Raw genomic sequence first — 20,148 nt, forward strand, 5'->3', positions numbered from 1 at the left:
AATCCCTATAGGATGCAACTGATCTTCACCTCGTCTTCATGCATATGACACGATCCTCAGGTAGAGGGACAATATCTAAATCATTTATGAGGCAAAAATAACCTAAAAACGTTACCCTACATAGACATTTGAACATCCTACAAACCACATATACTGTGCTAGACTTAGAGAACATCTGAGTGAAGATTTGCTCGAGATGAAAGCTGCCTCGTCCCTTACTATGCAGAGGCCCAGGATAACAGATGAGCTATATCAGAACTCCGGGACAATGTTAAGTTACACGATTGGTGGCTTGAGGTCTGTGTAGTTAAGCCAGACTCGAGTCTTCACATGGGCAGTGATCCAGCTTGCCGTCTTTGCATTCGGACGCATTCCACTTCGCCGCACAATGCAGCCATATATAGCTGGGTGAGCTAAATGGGGCTTACGCCTCCCAAAGCAAGAACAAACGGGACTCGAACCCACGCCTTCGTGCTTCACGGCAAAGCGTTCAATTCAACCGTGGATGTGAGAATGTGAGACCCCTCTCCTTCTGGTAACCCGGTAAGTCTTACGTCTTTAAGTCAGTTCTAGAACATTTCAAGTGAGAATCTCTATAGGTTCACAGGATGACGTGTCTAAATAAAGATCTGCTTCACAGAAAACCAGATCTTACTCTCCAGTGACTCAGATGGGTCTTAGCTGCTGGCCACTGATGGATTCATTAGTGAATCAGTGAGTCACCAGTGGTCCAGTGAGTCATCAGCAGTCCACTGGTTCATTTGTGGCCCTGTGGGTCATCAGTGGCCCGGTGGCTCATCAGACATCCAGTACGAGGTAAAATGATTCTTCAGTGGTCCAGTGATCCTTCACTGGACCAATGATCATCGCCGAAGGAACCCCAGCAGTCCAATCGTGTCAATGGTCCAGAATTACTTTGTTGGAGCATCAGCGGTACAGAAGTACCTCGGGAGAGCAGTGGTACACATGTACCTCATTCACTGACATTCTGGTCCAGAGTTACATGTGACCCAGCGATCTGGCCAAGTACTCCGAGGAGGTACTTCGACGTTGCAGCGATGTGGTGTTGGTCCAGGAAGGTGCCTCGATGTTCCAGCGATGTGGTGTTGGTCTAGATAGGTTCCTCGATGTTCCAGCCATGTGGTGTTGGTCTAGATAGGTTCCTCGATGTTCCAACGATGTGGTGTTGGTCTAGATAGGTTCCTCGATGTTCCAGCCATGTGGTGTTGGTCTAGATAGGTTCCTCGATGTTCCAGCGATGTGGTGTTGGTCTAGATAGGTTCCTCGATGTTCCAGTGATGTGGTGTTGGTCTAATAGGTTCCTCGATGTTCCAGCGATGTGATGGTGGTACAGGGAGATACTTCGACGTTCTAGCGATGTGGTGTTGGTCCAGGGAGGTGCCTCAATGTTCCAGCGATGTGGCGTTGGTCGAGAGAGGTTCCAGCGATGTGATGATAGTCCAGGATCCAGAGAGGTACCTTAATGGTCATATAATATGGTGTTGGCCCAGAGAGATTCCTCGATGTTTCAGCCATGTGGTGATGGTCCAGAGAGATACTTCGATGTTCCAGCGATGTGGTCCTTGTCCAGAGAGGTTCCTCGATGTTCCAGTGATGTGGTGTTGGTCTAGATAGGTTCCTCGATGTTCCAGCGATGTGGTGTTAGTCTAGATAGGTTCCTCGATGTTCCAGCGATGTGATGATGGTACAGGGAGATACTTCAACGTTCCAGCGATCTGGTCCCGAGAGATACCTCGATGTTCTAGCGATGTGGACGTTGTCCAGAGATGTAACTCGATGTTCCAGTGACCTTTCCAGTTAGTGATCCAGAGAGGTACGCCAGCGGTCCAGCAGCCTCGCTTCCTAAGACGAGGTAACCCAACCAACGGTGCAGGATGGCCACGAAAATGTCATGGGAAGATGAGGTCAGAGGTGGCGCAGGGCGGGGTGGGTGGTGGCTGGGGTCGGGGGTCGGCGGAGATATAAAAAGGGGCTGGCGGCCCAAGTTGGCAGCAGACCTTCAGCGGCGACCAGAGCGCCAGCATCTTTCCTCCCACACCCTTCGCCCGCCCCGCCGCCCGCACCGCCGCCCATCATGGCCTCCTGGACTAGCTTGGTAGGAAACCCAATCGCCTCCCTCCCCCCCAACTCCCCGGAAGTGACCCCCCCCCCTGTGAAACACTCGGTTCAATCTTCTTGTGAAACTACACAAGTGAACCTTCACGGGAAACACATATATGAACCAAGTAACACACACCAGTGAACCATACAAATGAACGTTCGCGTGAAACACATATATGAACCAAGTGAAGCACAGAAGTGAACCATACATCTGAACCCTCACTTGAAAATGGTTAAATCTTCTTGTGAAACACACAACAGAACCTTCAAGTGAAACACATATAGAAACCAAGTGAAGCACACAAGTGGACCATACATAAGAACCCTCACGTGCAACACATGACTGAATCTTCTTGTGAAACACAACTGAACCTTGAAGTGAGACACATAACTGAACATTCAAGAGAAACACATGACTGAATCACTTCCTGAAACAACACAAAGGATTCTTCACGTGAATCAGAAACGCGTGACACCAACAGAGAACCCATAAAACAGGGGATCGAACGATCACACAACACTACGATCCATCTAACCCGAAACACAGTGTTGTCTGCCACGACTCAGAATACCATCGACCACAAGTGATTCAGTTCTTCTTGGTGGTGTTTCATACGTGTGTGTGTGTGTGTGTGTGTGTACATGTGGGTTTTGTTCGAGGATATACAAGGCTGCAACACAAATTTTCATCATCACACGTCATCTGACCATCACCACACCCCACGCCATACCATCATCTGACCATCACCACAACCCACGCCATACCATCATCTGACCATCACCACAACCCACGCCATACCATCATCTGACCATCACCACACCCACGCCATACCATCATCTGACCATCACCACACCCACGCCATACCATCATCTTACCATCACCACACCCCACGCCATACCATCATCTGACCATCACCACACCCCACGCCATACCATCATCTGACCATCACCACACCCACGCCATACCATCATCTTACCATCACCACATCCCACGCCATACCATCATCTTACCATCACCACACCCAAGCTATACCATATACTATCACTATATACCCTACATCATCATCAAACTGTCACCATATACCCTCTACACCATTTCATCACCATCACCACAAGAAATGATCACCATTTGCAACCTCTGCATAGCTGCCACTGCCACACCACATCCATCTACCACACGACGCCACACCATCTACCACACGACGCCACACCATCTACCACACGACGCCACACCTACTACCACACGACGCCACACCTACTACCACACGCCGCCACACCATCTACCACACGACGCCACACCTACTACCACACGACGCCACACCATCTACCACACGACGCCACACCTACTACCACACGACGCCACACCATCTACCACACGACGCCACACCTACTACCACACGACGCCACACCATCTACCACACGACGCCACACCATCTACCACACGACGCCACACCATCTGCCACACGACACCACACCATCTACACGACACCACACCATTCTCCACGATCGAACCACCACACAAAGTTCATCTACCACCAGGACGTCACACAATTTACCATCACGAAATTCTCAACTTTGATCTTTCCTTCCCTCTAGATTAAGGTGACAGTGAATTACATCATATATATAAAGTGTTGACTAACCATCGTAGATTTGAGGCATAATATATATATTTCTTTTTTTTTCTTTTTTTTCCCCCCAAAAGAAGGAACAGAGAAGGGGGCCAGGTGAGGATATTCCCTCAAAGGCCCAGTCCTCTCTTCTTAACGCTACCTCGCTATCGCGGGAAATGGCGAATAGTATGAAAATATATATATATATATATATATATATATATATATATATATATATATATATATATATATATATATATATACATATATATATATATATATATATATATAGTTGTCTATGTGTTGAATATGTTATATTCCCCAGTCAAGCATTACATCGTCATGACACCAAAAAAGCCTCGTCTCGAGAGGGCGCATGTTATCCCCTTCTGAAGCCAGGACACCACAAAAAATCTCCTTTCCGTTAACACAGCTTTTGTCTCTGTTGCAGGCGCTGTTGTCCGCATTAGCGGTTAGCGCGCTGAGTTTGCCTCGGCCCGACGAAAGTGCCTACAAGATTCCCCAAGTTGGAACTGGACGGCGTTCCCAGTACTACGTCCTCCACAACGACGGAACCTACAAGTACGGCTACGACACCGGCGACGGCGCCTTCGAGAGCGCTCGACTCAAGCAGGCTGGCCGCCAGGACGGAGAGTTCGGCTACAGGGACCCCGACGGCAACACTGTCACCCTCCAGTACAAAGCTGGTGAGGGAGGCTTCGTGGCCAAGGGGGACCACATACCTGCCCCACACCCGGACTTCGATGCGGCTCACGCGGCAGCTCGAGCTCGCCCACCCTTCGTAGATCCTCTCGCCGACGGGAACACCGACGCTTCGTACGGATTCCAGTTCGCCGAGGACGGGCTTGCGCGAGTGGAGCAGAGTGACTCAGACGGCAATGTGCGTGGCTCTTACACCTACACTGACGAGGAAGGTCGTACACGAACCTACACATACACTGCCGGCCGTGGTACTGGTTTTGTCATCGAGGGCGACGATCTTCCACAAGCACCAGAGGCTCCCGGGGCCACTCCAGCTGCAACACGACTCTCATCTTCTGCCGGCCGGTTCTCTGCCTCCCGCGCTACCGGAACAACATCCTCCACCGCTTCAGCTGTAACCGCCTTCAGGGCATCCTCTGCCAGCCCACGTCGTCCAGCTCGCCCCTTCAGTGGCACTTCAGCAACAACTTCAGGAAGCTTCTCTACTCAGTACCGCAGTCCAACAGCATCACGCACCACTGCAGTGTCACACACTCCCTCCATCACCCGCACTTCCACGGCTTTTCGTCGCCCTACCTTTACAGGCGCCCAGACTCAGTACACAACCTCTTCCCAAGCTTCAACCCGTCAACAGACCAGACCATTTGAACCTGCCAATACTCGCAGTCAGCTGACGTCTGATGGTGGTTACGCCTTTGCCTACGAGACGTCCAGTCACTCGCGAGCCGAGTCTGGCGACGGAGACAACAACGTTGTGGGAGAATTCGACTTCGTCGCAGATGACGATGGCCAGCGACGAGCTATCCAGTATGAGGCAAGCTCCGCCACAGGATTCATCGCCGAGGGTGCGCACATTCCTGTAGGACCCGAGGTGCCTGGGGCGCCGTCTGGCCAGCCTACCGGCAAAATCGTCCCCGTTCAAGAGGTCCCCTTCATCGACCCTCTGGCTGACTCCAACACCGACGCCTCCTACAACTTCGGCTTCGAGTCGGAGCAGTATTCCCGCACAGAGACCGCTGACGCCGATGGCAACGTTCAAGGTACCTACACAGTCGTGGACGACGACGGAACGCGTCGCACCTACCGCTTCCGGGCCGGCGAGGGCGTCGGCTTCGAAACCGAGGAAGTCTCGTCTTCTCGAGGTCCTCCTCCATCCCGCCCTGCTTCCGCTACGTATGCTTCAACCTTGCACGGCAGCGCAGGCACAGCAACCTCGTCCGCAGCAGCTGGTGCGGTTTCTGTGGGTCCGTCAACGACCTACTCCGTCCCATCCCCTTTCAGAGGCACCTCGTCAGCGCGCCGACCAGCGACCCAGACTTCGGTGACATCTCGACCATTCGCATACACTCAGCCCGCCACCTTCTCCTCCTCGACGTCCCCTCTGAGGACCTCCTTCACCCAGTCTACCAGACAGGAACTCTTCCCTGGCTTCACGCTAAACCAGTACGCTGCCACAGATAACGCCGAGAAGTACGGCTACGTCTTGAAGTTCGACTAAACACGGAGCGAAAGCGTCGACGAGGAGAGGCAGATGGGAGCCACGCACCGCTGACCCTCCTCCACTGCTCTCGAGAATAGAACCCACACTCACATGATACATCCATCACGCGCACTTCAGACGGGTACAATGACGTACTACGTTCACGTACGTGCGTACGTACACGCTAGTGCACGAGAGCTACCAACCTCTGCAGTCCAACAGGTTACGGTGACGGGAACACAGATCCGCTGGCTGTACTCAGGACGATCATACGTCATCCAGCACCCAACTAACATGATCATCTTACACTCCACCCCCTGCAGGTTGAGTGGCCTCATGCATGCTATATATGTGTGTTTTTTTTTTTTATATAACAACTGTACCGAACATCTCATCCAAGACACTAACTCCCATATTTAGCCATGATTATCCACGCAATTTATAAAGTTTTGAAGATGATCATCATATTTTATTTGACCTTTGATATAAATATATGTATATAAATATACGAACAAAGTGCATAGGAACGCGCACCTTTATAGAACATACAAATCTCCAACAGCCAGGATCGAACCCTGTGGCACAGGGGTCCTGGGTTCAATCCTGTCTGTTGAAGGTTTGTATGATATACATATATATATATATATATATATATATATATATATATATATATATATATATATATATATATATATATACATATATATATATATATATATATATATATATATATATATATATATATATATATATATATATATATATATATATATATATATATATATATATATATATTTACAGAACCTTATAGTTATAGTTACACTGGAAAAACAGTATCAACTCAACACGAACTCAGAAATCGTCTTTGGTCAAAACGACCTGTGACAAAAGAACAACGCTTACCTTCCCCCAGAAGAGACTCGATCATGAACGTAAACACTGAATCTACCTCATCAAATCCACTCTTCCTTATATGGTTTCTGATCCGATACACAACATGGGATGTATAGAATATCAGGATATGGTTCGAGTGTCAGACATGGCACACACACACACCACAGGTCTGATCCATAAACTGAACAGTTCACAGGCACAGAAGCACTGGAACATTTCAGTGAAACACGAGACGTTTCAGTGAAATATGAGACGTGTGTGTGTGTACTTGGTCACCTCCAGGTACCCCATAAGACCCCTCTGTATGGGAGGCCCTCCTGCTCAGACGAAGAGCCAGCTAGACGCCCTCTCCCTGCCTCACACCACTAGCCCTGAGAACCATATTTACACCATTCCAGGAACGTATATCTTACATGAGAGGAGAGAGTAAGGCAGCTCCACCTTAACCTATGATAAATACTGAGGGTTAAGACAATGGTCGTCATGTGACAAAGAGAACTAGGAATGGAGAGAACTTCTCCTCCAATATGTTGGGTCATAATCATATGGAGAGAACCTCTCCTCCAATATGTTGGGTCATAATCACATGGAGAGAACTTCTCCTCCAATATGTTGGGTCATAATCATATGGAGAGAACCTCTCCTCCAATATGTTGGGTCATAATCACATGGAGAGAACCTCTCCTCCAATATGTTGGGTCATAATCACATGGACAGAACCTCTCCTCCACCATGTTGGACCATAATCACATGGAGAGAACCTCTCCTCCACCATGTTGGACCATAATCACATGGAGAGAACCTCTCCTCCAACATGTTGGACCATAATCACATGGAGAGAACCTCTCCTCCACCATGTTGGACCATAATCACATGGAGAGAACCTCTCCTCCAACATGTTGGACCATAATCACATGGAGAGAACCTCTCCTCCAACATGTTGGACCATAATCACATGGAGAGAACCTCTCCTCCACCATGTTGGACCATAATCACATGGAGAGAACCTCTCCTCCATCATGTTGGGCCATAATCACATGGAGAGAACCTCTCCTCCATCATGTTGGGCCATAATCACATGGAGAGAACCTTTCCTCCATCATGTTGGGTCATAATCACATGGAGAGAACCTCTCCTCCATCATGTTGGACCATAATCACATGGAGAGAACCTCTCCTCCATCATGTTGGACCATAATCACATGGAGAGAACCTCTCCTCCATCATGTTGGGTCATAATCACATGGAGAGAACCTTTCCTCCATCATGTTGGGTCATAATCACATGGAGAGAACCTCTCCTCCACCATGTTGGGCCTTAATCACATGGAGGGAACCTCTCCTCCATCATGTTGGACCATAATCACATGGAGGGAACCTCTCCTCCAACATGTTGGGTCATAATCACATGGAGAGAACCTCTCCTCCACCATGTTGGGTAATCACGACATCCTCCACTCCGTCCCGGAAGCGATCCATGATCAACGTCACAATGGTCCCCAAGAGCTGGGGGACGACGGTGAGTGGGTGAGGGGGCTGTGGTTATAATCACCGCAATTATTCTTCTACTTAAAATATATTCCCTTTTTCCGGGTGGGGGGATCTCATCTACCCCACAGTGTGTTGTAATGTCCGTAACTGATCATTTTTCGTACTGGGACGTGGCGTAGTAGGCAAATGAATGCCCTGATCCAAGCCATGTATATTCCTCCTTCACTTGGAGAGATATGCTTTTTCCTTCCTTCCTTCCTTCATTCCTTCGTCTTTTCCCCCCACATCCTCTTCACTCCCAAGGCAACGCAAGGTCAAGTAACACATGAGAAGCTCAAGTAAATGTGATGTAATTCTTTCTTTTTCTTTTCCTTTCCTATAATTTCATCATACAACACTTCGTCGACCTGTGTTCGGGGTTGGCGTGTGCATGTCGACCATGCCACCCCGGGTACCTCCTGCCCATGAAGACACACTCGACAGTGCTGCTCAAGGTCTCCGAAGACCAACACACACGCTCCAGAGGCTCCGGGGGTTCCAGACGTTCTTTGCTCAGCTCGCGTCCTTGGTACTCACTCGCGAGTACATCCCCAGAGAATGAGTCCCCCCCCCTCCCCTCTGTGGTGGAATAGGTCACTAGTACATCCCCAGAGATCTGGAGGCAGAGTCGAGAGAGACGTTCCAAAAGCTAGTGTGCTCCGAGATAGTGGGAGTGTGTGAGAGTGAAGAGGTGAGGTTACCATCAGTACAAGAAAGGGCAGCGAGACAGGATGGGTTGAGTACGAGTCTGAGAGGGAGGTAGGGAGGGAGGAGAACATGGAGGAAGTGCCATGCTTTAAGCCATAGGCAGCTGAGAGAGTGGATATGGCAGCGGACGGGAGCATGGGAGCTGACATGAGCAGGAGAGGGAGCAGAGATCCTGGGGTACACTGAAGGGTGTAGAGGGAGGAGGGGGTTGTCACTGCCTGTTCGGACGAGGATGGGTATGTTTGAAGGTATGGTAGTCCCGACGGCATCGGAGGGATGCGAGTCTTGGGCTCTGAATGCAAGGGAACGGTAGAGGTGTGGACGTACTGCATATGAACAACTTACCAACTCTATGTGGCGTGAGGAGGGTTGATCCCGTACGGAACAACAGTGTAAAAGAGACATGTGATAATAAGCCGAGTGCGCGCTGAGATGGTTTGGACATATGGAGAGGATGAGTGAAAAGAGATTGATTAAGAAGACATATGCGTCAGAACAGACGGATGAAAGAGATGGAAGGATGGAGTGAAAGACGCTTAAAGTCATCAGGGCCTGAACATACACGGCGGTGAGAACCATGATGCATGGGATGGAGCGATCTGAAGTGATGTGGTATACGGGGGCGACGTGCTGTCAATTGGTTGGACCAAGGTATATGACATGGGAATGGGAAGTCTAGGGTAAGGTCTGTGGGATATGAATGTTTAGGGGGCTCTGGTTTCGATGCACTGTACATGACAGTCAGTAAGAGTGAACGTGAATAAATGAGTCCGTTCTTCGTCTGTTCCCGGCGCTACTTCGCTAAGCGAGAAATGGAAAAATCAAACTGAAAAATACCTATATATATATACATATATATATATATATATATATATATATATATATATATATATATATATATATATATATATATATCCTTTTCTATACCTAACCGCCTTCCCGCCTCAACGACATGGCATCAGGGACAAACGAACAAAGGCTTCACTTGTAAACACTCAGTCTTTGTATACAATGCAAAACGCACCAGAACCCAAGCCTCACTTTAACCCAGTAAGAGCAAGACGCTCCCATATGCAACCATGATCCAACTTACTTCTAACCGATGCTCACCTCTCCTCGTATTCACCTCCCTGACCAGCTCGTATAAGAAGAGATTAAATAGCCATGGTGACATCACACATCCTTGATGCAGACCCATCTTCGCTAAGAATCACTTACCCTCGTCCCTCTCTTTTCGCTAAAATGCTGTACTCTTCCAGCAAAAGCTCATTGCATTCAGTAGCTTTTCTACCACACAGTATATATATATATATATATATATATATATATATATATATCTTCGTATCACCTTCTACGAGGCATCTTCGTCAACCCTATCATACCCTCATTTTTTCAGATCCATAAATGCCCAGTTCCTACCCATCTCTCTATCGAAAACTCCTCACAACTCTCCTTGCTCCTTTGACGGTTCTGGAATTCCATCTCTTGACTCAATGAACATACTTGGTATTACTGTAACAGCCTCTCTATTTCTTGGAAACCCCACATTACAGGAATAACCGTGTCTGTCTCTTAAGAAACTGGGTGTCCTGTTTACATGTCGTAACCTTCTCTTTCTGAACAGTTTGCTCCATTTATACAAGAGGCTGATTCATCCTTGTATGGAGTACAGCTCTCACATCTGGGGTGGTTCTAGCTCTGCATCCTTACTTGACAAAGTGGAGTCGAAAGTGATCCGCCTTATAAACTGTCTCAGGCTAACTTCTAAAACTTGACCCCCCTTGCCTTGCACCGAATCGTTGGTTCACTTTCCCTCTTCTATAGGTATTACTTTAGTTTTTGCTCCCGATAGCTGGCTACCTGTGTGCCCACAGCACTAGCTAGATCACGCAATACTCGGCAAGCTGCTGCAATTATTGTGTGGCCATCAGCAACTCCGGGGTGGGCCAATTTGATAACTGTTTCTTTCCCTACACGTCGAATCTTTGAATCTCTCTACTTTCCCATTCTTTTCCAAATGACTATGACCTAGCACATTTCAAAAGACAGGTTTTTAACTTTCTCAAAAATTCGCAAATACTTTCCCTTGTCTTTTCTTTTTCCGTTTAATGATTCTCTCTATATTTCAATTAGGGCACGGCCTTAATGTGGACTTTCGTCCTTGGCTGAAGCCTTCAAAATAGTAAAAAAAAAAAAAAAAAAAAATACAGATCCTTCTCCTTCAAGAATTCCTCACAAAAATTCTTCAAAACAAACATCGGGTCTGCACATCCTCTACCTCTGCTGGAACCACGTAGCTTCTCTGCACACCACCACCCGCTTAATGCCCACTCTTCTACCTCAGTAGTTCGAGCACATCCTTTTGCCTCCATTCTCCTTATACAAGGGAAGTGTGCAGGCATTTTGCTCAACCTCTGGCACCCTCACCTTTGGCCATTCAAACGTCAGACACCCACACTAACCGATCGACAGCATTCTCACCCACTTTCTTGGAAAACCCAACCGCAGTCACACCTACAACCGACCACCGCTTTGCCGCACCTCATCTTAACGCAAATGGCATGCACGACCTCCCTCCTTTTCATCCTCACCCCACCACCCACCTGAGGTTGTGGGTAACATAAGTCCGGAGTTTCATGACACAATAACGAGTAGTATATTGGCAGTTCTCAAGACATGACTCACTACCGTATCTCAGCTAAGAGCTAGAGAACTGGCTGTTATGAACCTCCTCCTCCTTCTTCCCTCGAACACCTAAGCTGTGGAATTCTCTTCCTTCTTTTGTCATTCCCTCATCATTGAACCTTTCCTCCTTGAAGAGCCAGGCCCTACAAACACACACGGAGCCCTGGTTAATCTCTACTTTCTTCTTTATCTTTTTTTCTTTCACCCGAGATGGCGGCCTTGACTGGGGCATGTTATTTTTCCAGGGCCGTTGTGGTCACCATAAAAAAAAAAAAAATGAAAGTGATGCTCTGAGCCGTGACAGATCTCTGGGATCTACCGGTCCAATAAATAACTGTATTACCAGCTACTTCTGTGTTGCTCCAGCATTATATGAATGCGAAGATCCAAGACGAAACGTAGCATTATATGAATGCGAAGATCCAAAACGAAACGTGGTATACAAGAAGCTGTGGAAAGCATAATAAATTGTATTTTGAGGATAACAGGATGATAGTTCGATGAAGGATTCCGCCTACGCGACCCTCAGCAACGGTACGGGCAACATGCCTCACACCACGGAGACATGGCAAGTACCTCTGCGTCATCGCAAAGTTCGATCTGTTTCCGAAGGCTCCACGGCGCGGTGGCTCCAAGTGATCATCCCCACCTTTTCACAACTCAAAAGTCTGCATTCCCTTTTATCGAAATATTTTCCACAGCGGGGGGACCCCTCGCCTAAATTCAATGTCTTCATTACAGTATGTGAAGGTGTACTAAAATGCCCAAACAAGATCTGGGTTACGAAGATGGATGTAAGCAAGAAATTCGCAAAAAAAAACAAAAAAAAAAAAAAACGGCCATGCAAACTACCGCCAAACGAGCTCACAATTAAGGAAAAAGCCTGAAGAAGAGCGAAAGAGACCATTGATGGAAGTGTTGCCAGACGGAGTGAAGACAAGGGAACGATAACTACACGAAGAGCAGGCGACACCTGTTGGGAGCTGCTGCCAGACGGAGCAAAGACAGACTAGAGGAAGATCTTGTCAGGATGGCCAGAGACGTAGCACCAACGAAACAAGTAATTATCGTACGAGGTAAATAATGTGAATATCAGGGTCTTTACGTAATTCGTCACAGGATCCATCCCCAACATTTCTCCAGAGTTTATAACCCGGAAAAAAGATGAGTACCAGTTTTTGTTACTTTCGGAATGTCTCGGTGTCAATATATTACACTATATGTATGAGAAACATTACCTTGAATGGGACCTCCGTGGCGTCGCGTAGCGGTTCGCGTTCATGACCGTGACACATTCACGGGCCGGCAAGGGTCGAGCGCATAGGTTCGAATCCTGGTTTGTGGCAGTCGGCCCGCAGTCAAACCAGCTGTTCATCTACACCCAGGAGCTAGTCGATACAACGTGCCGTCTCAGCTAGCATAAAAAAAAAAAACTACTAAGTATTCTGTATATGGTAATGTGACAACTGAATTAATTCAGTTCAATATGTTTATGAATTAATTACTGTCGCTACCGTAGTATCATTAACGAAAATGGATTGAGAAATTATTCATTTTTTTAACTAAATTGTAAATCCGTCTAACAAATGTTCATTCTGGTGACACTATGAAACTTAGCTAATAAGTCTTTATTCTCTAGATCCAAACTCATCTACGCTGACCTAGCCACACACCTCAAGGTAATAACCGATCTATTTTTTTTCATTTTTGGAGAAGACGAACCATTAAACGAGAGTAACTAGACCGTCAGGCAGTTCTAGAGTTCCTTGTCGCCTCGAGAACACCTTTAACTACCAATTCTGGGCAAAAACACAGATATACGAAATCATCCAAAATTATCAGATACTAACAAAAAATAAAAAAAAAATATAGCTGACGCATTCAGTAACTAACTCGAGTAACAAAATCTAACTTAAAGCTAAAGAACGTTCAAGTTCCAGTTAGTTTTGCGTTATTTCGTTAACCTAACCTAATCTAACCGAAGCTAACTTTACCGGAACCATAATTTTTAACTTAAAACAGAATGTAAAGTTCCCGTACCGTAACTTTAACAACCAATATTTATATCAGGCGCTTTCATTACCCCTCCATTGAAATACACACACACACACACACACACACACACACACACACACACACAATCCTAACTTAAATAAAAAAAATTCTGTTTTAGAAATAAATGTCTGAAGTGTCCGACGGTCACTTGGCAGGAAAATACAAACCAGAAGATACTTAAACACAAATGATACCTACGATAATATAAGTGGCTTTGGGTTACCATACAAAAAAAAACAAGAATATTTGTATGGGTGACAAGCTTAGGTTTACCACGCAACAAGAAGAAGAATTTTTGTATGGGTGAAAATTGGCGCGGGTTTGCCTCGTGCAACCTTACTACACCATGCTACCAGGTCAGGTTAGGCTACCAAACCTAAACTACCAGAATCTACGCTACCACACTCCAGACTCGGGTCCTGTAATTAAGCCCATTGACTAAGTAACTAGGCTACCAGATATAGGGTACCAGACTTAGGGTGCTAGGCTGCCACACTGTAACTAGGCCCAACGACATCATTGTCGTGCTGGTTCACTTCCATCTAACAAATCCTTAATATAAACCAAGAGTAAAATTCTGATTTATGAACGACACGCCGAATTTAGCATTATTACATAAGTTTTCGCCCTGGTCGTTAAGACTCCATTGCAACTACATACATCCCTTTAAAAAATATATATCTATACACTGAATGGAAACTTTAAATGGATATGAGGACGAGAACTCCTATGGGTGAAGGGCGAAGAAGCAACTCTCAAAGTGAAAAGGCTCTTCACAGGTAAGCTTGAACTAAAACAGGAAAACGAACAGATAAGCTTAATATGAAGCGTAGTTCTGTCTGGTGAAAAACCATGAGTCTTGAACGTAAAATACGAAACTATTGGGAAACTTGAAAATATGGGCCAGGAGAAGAATGGGGAATATAAGTCAGGCAGATCAACGAAATAACGTAGACGTTTTTATGTCAAGTGGACAAGGGAACTTCACTTATGTAATATTATTACGAAAAACCAAGCGACGAACAGTGTTGCCTGCCATCTTGTCTTGTATAACATAATGATTGACTGACTGATTGACTTTATTCAGGGAACCTAGTGCATTATGACAGGTGTACACATGTGCAATATACCACAATAAGGTACGTAGCAGCTTCCACTAGGATAACCTACTAAGGTTTAACAAACTTATTTCCACAGGGTAACTGTATTGTAGCAGAGATGGAGCAGTCAACAAAGGAGCCACTGCACCCTATACAAGAATCATATGCACATTGTATGTATATATATATATATATATATATATATATATATATATATATATATATATATATATATATATATATAGCGTCACCGACTGCTTTTAGTTACGTTTAAGTGACAAGTAACCTTCGCTGAGGTTGCATCAGTGGTGTTACATAACCTCGTCGTAGAACTTGCTCCAAAAGCGTCCATCCTTTCCCTACTACTAGCTGTAGCGTATCCTTGAATCATATGTACTAAAGTTTCTGGATTGCAAGAGGACGCATATATACGATTGTTCATTACGTCCTCTGGTTTTTCATGAAGGGATGTAAACTCAGAAGACCTTCTCATTTCAAGGAAAGTCAGTTGTTACGATAACATATGAAGATCGATCTTAGCGTCTCCAAAGCAAGTTTGTACTAATGATACTGGTTGCTTTAGGTGACAAACATCTGTATATATATATATATATATATATATATATATATATATATATATATATATATATATATAATGAATTTTTCAATCTTGCTATTCTGCTTGGAACACAGACAACTGTTTTTTTTTAGAGTCAGAACACAAGAAGGAACATCCAAGGCGATAAACTTGACTCAAGTGATGGTAGTGTAACTTTCCCACTAATGTTACGCTGTTGAGAGACAGGGTAAAATCCGGATCAGTCAGTAACGGGTTAAGAGGTGCGAGGTCGGCGGTGGTTCTGCCCCGAGTGTGGGATATAAGGAGGGTGAGGAAGGCACAAGACAGCAGAGCTCGGCCGGCAGCCACACCGTCCACTACACACCATGGCCCTCTGGACTAGCTTGGTAATGCTCACCACAAATGTTGACGCATAAGACCCACTTCTTTCCAACTGACCAACATTGACTCCTGCTTAATGACTCCCTCACCACCGACCTTTCTTGACAGTGAAGAACGGCATTAAGAACTCGTAATTATCACAAATGGTAACACTTACTCCAATCATCTTTCACGCAATTACAACGTAATGGTTTATCTCTTGTCTTTAACTTCGTTAACACTAGCAAAGGTCTGGACTACCCAGTTCCACACTGTACTCTTACCTTTACTTCAAGTGTCTATGCAATTGAAAATTCATTTCAGAAGAAACACATAATTATACAAGTATTCTAAATGCATAAGTGTTTGACCACAATATCTAGTTAGTATTATTCATATATTTGGTGTAATAGCGAAAGTTGTCTCTGTTGCAGGCGCTGTTGTCCGCATTAGCGGTTAGCGCGCTGAGTTTGCCTCAGCCCGACGAAAGTGCCTACAAGATTCCCCAAGTTGGAACTGGACGGCGTTCCCAGTACTACGTCCTCCATAAGGACGGAACCTTCAAGTACGGCTACGATACTGGCGAGGGAGCCTTCGAAAGAGCTCGTTCACCTCGAGTTGGTAAGGTAGATGGTGACTTCGGCTACACTGATCCTGACGGCAATAATGTCTATCTTCAGTACCAAGCTGACGAAGGGGGTTTCGTAGCCAAGGGTGACCACATACCTGCCCCACACCCGGACTTCGCTGCAGCTCACGCGGCAGCTCGAGCTCGCCCACCTTTCGTAGATCCTCTCGCCGATCCCACAGCTGACGCTTCCTATGGATTCCAGTTCGCCGAGGGTGGACAGGCACGCGCCGAGCAGAGTGACTCAGACGGCAATGTGCGTGGCTCTTACACCTACACTGACGAGGAAGGTCGTACACGAACCTACACATACACTGCCGGCCGTGGTACTGGTTTTGTCATCGAGGGCGACGATCTTCCACAAGCACCAGAGGCTCCCGGGGCCACTCCAGCTGCAACACGACTCTCATCTTCTGCCGGCCGGTTCTCTGCCTCCAGCGCTACCGGAACAACATCCTCCACACGACCTTCACAAACTTCTGCTACTCCTTCTACAACCTTCAGAGCTTCTGCAGCCTCACGACCTTCATCAACCCCCTTCAGTGCCACACCAGGTTCCCCTGTTGGAACAGGACCTTCTTCAAGACCCTTCGGTGCCACTCCTGGTTCCCCTGCAGGAGTAGGAAGACCTTCATCAACCCCCTTCGGTGCCACTCCAGGTTCCCCTGTAGGAACAGGAAGACCTTCTTCAAGACCCTTCGGTGCCACTCCAGGTTCCCCTGCAGGAGCAGTATCTTACCAGCGAAGTGGCGCACAATCTGATGCATCTTACTCATTTGCCTACGACGCCGGTGACCACTCACGGTCCGAGTCTGCCGATGCTGACCTCAATGTTGAGGGACAGTTTTCTTTCGTGGCTGACGACGGTGTCACAAGAAAAGTCACATATGAAGCTGGTAGTGACACGGGATTCCTGGCTGAGGGAGACCATCTTCCTCAAGCACCACAGTCACCCGTTGGCTCTCAGACTACATCACCCAGCTTGTCAAGACCACAAACCTCTTTCCGTAGTCCAGCAGCAGCCCGCACACCCTCCTTCCCTGGCACTCCTGCAGGCTCTCCCACTCCTTCCTTCCCAGGCACTTCCGCAGGCTTCCCTACTACTTCTTACCGTGGCACTCCCGCAGGCGCGCGCCCTTCCTCTTTCCCTGGTACTCCCGCAGGCTCCCCCACTTCTTCCTTCCCAGGCACTCCTGCAGGTTCTCCCACTCCTTTCTTCTCTGGCACTCCCGCAGGTGCCCGCGCTTCCTCCTTCTCTGGCACTCCTGCAGGTGCCAGCCCTTCCTCCTTCTCTGGAACTCCTGCCGGCGTCCCATCTCCTTCTTTCCCTGGCACTCCTGCAGGCGCCAGCCCTTCCTCCTTCTCTTCACGTCCCTTAACGCGTCAACAGGGCCAACCATTTGAACCTGCCAACACTCGTAGCCAACTTTCTCCAGATGGTAGTTACTCCTTTGCCTACGAGACGTCCAGTCACTCACGAGCAGAGTCTGGCGACAAAGACAACAATGTTGTGGGAGACTTTGATTTTGTTGCCGATGATGGACAGCGACGAGCTATTCAGTATGAAGCAAGTTCCGCCACAGGATTCATCGCCGAGGGTGCGCACATTCCTGTAGGACCAAAGGTTCCTGGGGCGCCGTCTGGCCAGCCTACAGGAAGAATAGTTCCAGTTCAGGAAGTTCCCTTTATCGACCCTCTCGCTGACTCCAGTGCCGATGCCTCCTACGACTTCGCCTTTGATTCGGAGCAGTATTCCCGCACAGAGACCGCTGACGCCGACGGCAACGTTCAAGGTACCTACACAGTCGTGGACGATGACGGAACGCGTCGCACCTACCGCTTCCGGGCCGGCGAGGGCGTCGGCTTTGAAACCGAGCAAGTTTCATCTTCTCGAGGTCCTCCTCCATCTCGGCCTGCATCAGCCACCTTCCGTGGCGCAGCGTCCACCGGACAGGTGGCTGCTCCATCTTCTCCAGGTGCTCGTCCTTCATCTGGGCCTGCGTCAGCCACCTTCCGTGGCGTAGCGTCCCCCGGGCAAGCTGCAACATCTTCCACCACATTCTCTAGCCAGACGGGCGCCGCCTTCGCCACTTCTGCCGCGTCGTCCGCCTTCACAACCGCGTCAGCAGGCTCCAGGCTGGACGCCTCCTCCAACATTAAACTCCATCAGTACGGTGCCTCCGAGAACTGTGACAAATCTGGGTATGTTCTAACCTTTGATTAACCAGGTGAACAAGACATCAGGTGACCCGTCGCTACTTGACGTATCTGGAGTTCTGTGTGAACCCACGATTTGTCGGCACGAAATGAGGTTTGGGTACTGGTGAAATCATACACATTTATTGTCCATACACATTCAAAGTTAGGCCACCACATATTGTAAATGTCTACGTATTTAGAAGCATTATGTCAACATTTTTTTTTTTCTCTCTCTCTCTGTAGATTTCATGTGTTATCTCTGTCCCATCTGCAACGAAAAGAATAATTAAAAAAAAAGAAATGCATTAATGTCTCTTTCCTTCACACCAAATCCCACACCCGGGAAATGGGTCTTGACTGCAAACATATGCACATCTGTCACTGCACAGTTCACTGCATCATAACCTGTGCACTGAACACCGTCATGCTGAGCGCTGGGTACTGTGAACCACACACCGCACAGATGCCTGATGGTGCTCTGGTGTGGATACTGAACACTTCGACACTGAGCACTGAACGCTGAATGACCCACACAGAACACAAATGCAATGTGCAATGCTGTGGTGGATAGTGTGAGCTCTAGGCACTGAGCATTAGGTAACAAGAGCTTTGCACAAGAAGCACCAGATACTGAGCATTGAGATGCATGAGCTGTCCACAAGAAGCACCAGATACTGAGCATTGGGCGGCATGAGCAATGCACAGGAAGCACTACACAGAGAACTGCAAAGCCTAGCCCCACACTGAGCACTGGGTGGCATGAGCAGTGCACTGGAAGCACCACATTGAGCACTGGGTAGTATGAGCAAAGCACAGGAAGCACCACACTGAGCACTGACAAATATGAGCAGTGCACAGGAAGCACCACACTGAGCTCTGGGTAGTATGAAAAATGTACAGGAAGTACCACACTGAGCGTTGGGTAGTATAAGCAGTGCACAGGAGGCACCACACTGAGCACTGGGTAGTATGAACAGTGCACAGGAAGCACCACACTGAGCACTGGGCGACATGAGCAGTGCCAAACCAGGTACTCCAGCCCGTAATAGATGTGCGACAGACGTACCATCTTCCTGTCTCTGTCTGACTTGCATGTTGCACACGAGGTAACGTACCCAGTTCCCAGAGAGAGAGAGAGAGAGAGAGAGAGAGAGAGAGAGAGAGAGAGAGAGAGAGAGAGAGAGAGAGAGAGAGAGATAATGATCAAGGCAATAATGTCCGGACAAAGATGGATATATCTGATGGTACGGTATAGTCCCAGCGGTGCTGTATGGGTGCGACTCGATGGCCACCTATGTACTAACACAAGCCTGTGGATGGAAGAAGGCGAATGTGGCTGATATGAAATGCTTTAAGTATAATATGTGGCGTGAGGAGGGTTGATCACGTCGAGAGTGACTGGGAAAGACTTACGCGTGGTGGTGATCCTATCATCACTGAAGAACGTAGGGACATATGGAGAGGATGAGTGAGG

The 20,148-nt window shown here is 47.5% G+C and overlaps 2 protein-coding genes across 3 annotated transcripts; both read left to right on the forward strand.

Annotated features, from left to right (window-relative positions):
- Nucleotides 1–1,976: 1,976 nt before the first annotated feature.
- On the forward strand, nucleotides 1,977–6,396 carry LOC139747014 (uncharacterized). The gene is made up of 2 exons (XM_071658749.1): nucleotides 1,977–2,116; nucleotides 4,186–6,396. The coding sequence occupies exons 1-2, from the start codon at nucleotides 2,096–2,098 to the stop codon at nucleotides 5,953–5,955; spliced, it is 1,791 nt and encodes a 596-aa protein (XP_071514850.1). The 5' UTR covers nucleotides 1,977–2,095; the 3' UTR covers nucleotides 5,956–6,396.
- A 9,352-nt stretch (nucleotides 6,397–15,748) lies between these two features.
- LOC139747045 (uncharacterized) lies at nucleotides 15,749–18,983 on the forward strand. Of its 2 annotated transcripts, XM_071658798.1 has the most exons (3): nucleotides 15,749–15,873; nucleotides 16,282–17,674; nucleotides 17,747–18,983. In XM_071658798.1, exons 1-3 carry the CDS (start codon nucleotides 15,853–15,855, stop codon nucleotides 18,697–18,699), a joined length of 2,367 nt encoding a protein of 788 aa, XP_071514899.1. In that variant the 5' UTR covers nucleotides 15,749–15,852; the 3' UTR covers nucleotides 18,700–18,983. The 2 variants fall into 2 exon arrangements, with proteins under 2 accessions (XP_071514899.1, XP_071514898.1); XM_071658797.1 differs by having other exon boundaries at nucleotides 16,282–18,983.
- The last annotated feature ends 1,165 nt before the right edge of the window (nucleotides 18,984–20,148 follow it).

The sequence above is a fragment of the Panulirus ornatus genome, chromosome 67 (assembly GCF_036320965.1).
Source record: "Panulirus ornatus isolate Po-2019 chromosome 67, ASM3632096v1, whole genome shotgun sequence".
NCBI classification, from domain to species: Eukaryota; Metazoa; Arthropoda; class Malacostraca; order Decapoda; family Palinuridae; genus Panulirus; species Panulirus ornatus.

Excerpts from the sequence above, each read along its gene's own strand:
- LOC139747014 (XM_071658749.1), top strand. The coding sequence starts at position 2,096 with ATGGCCTCCTGGACTAGCTTG. Across the intron at positions 2,117-4,185 it reads TGGCCTCCTGGACTAGCTTG|GCGCTGTTGTCCGCATTAGC; the intron begins GTAGGAAACCCA and ends TCTCTGTTGCAG.
- LOC139747045 (XM_071658797.1), top strand. The coding sequence starts at position 15,853 with ATGGCCCTCTGGACTAGCTTG. Across the intron at positions 15,874-16,281 it reads TGGCCCTCTGGACTAGCTTG|GCGCTGTTGTCCGCATTAGC; the intron begins GTAATGCTCACC and ends TCTCTGTTGCAG.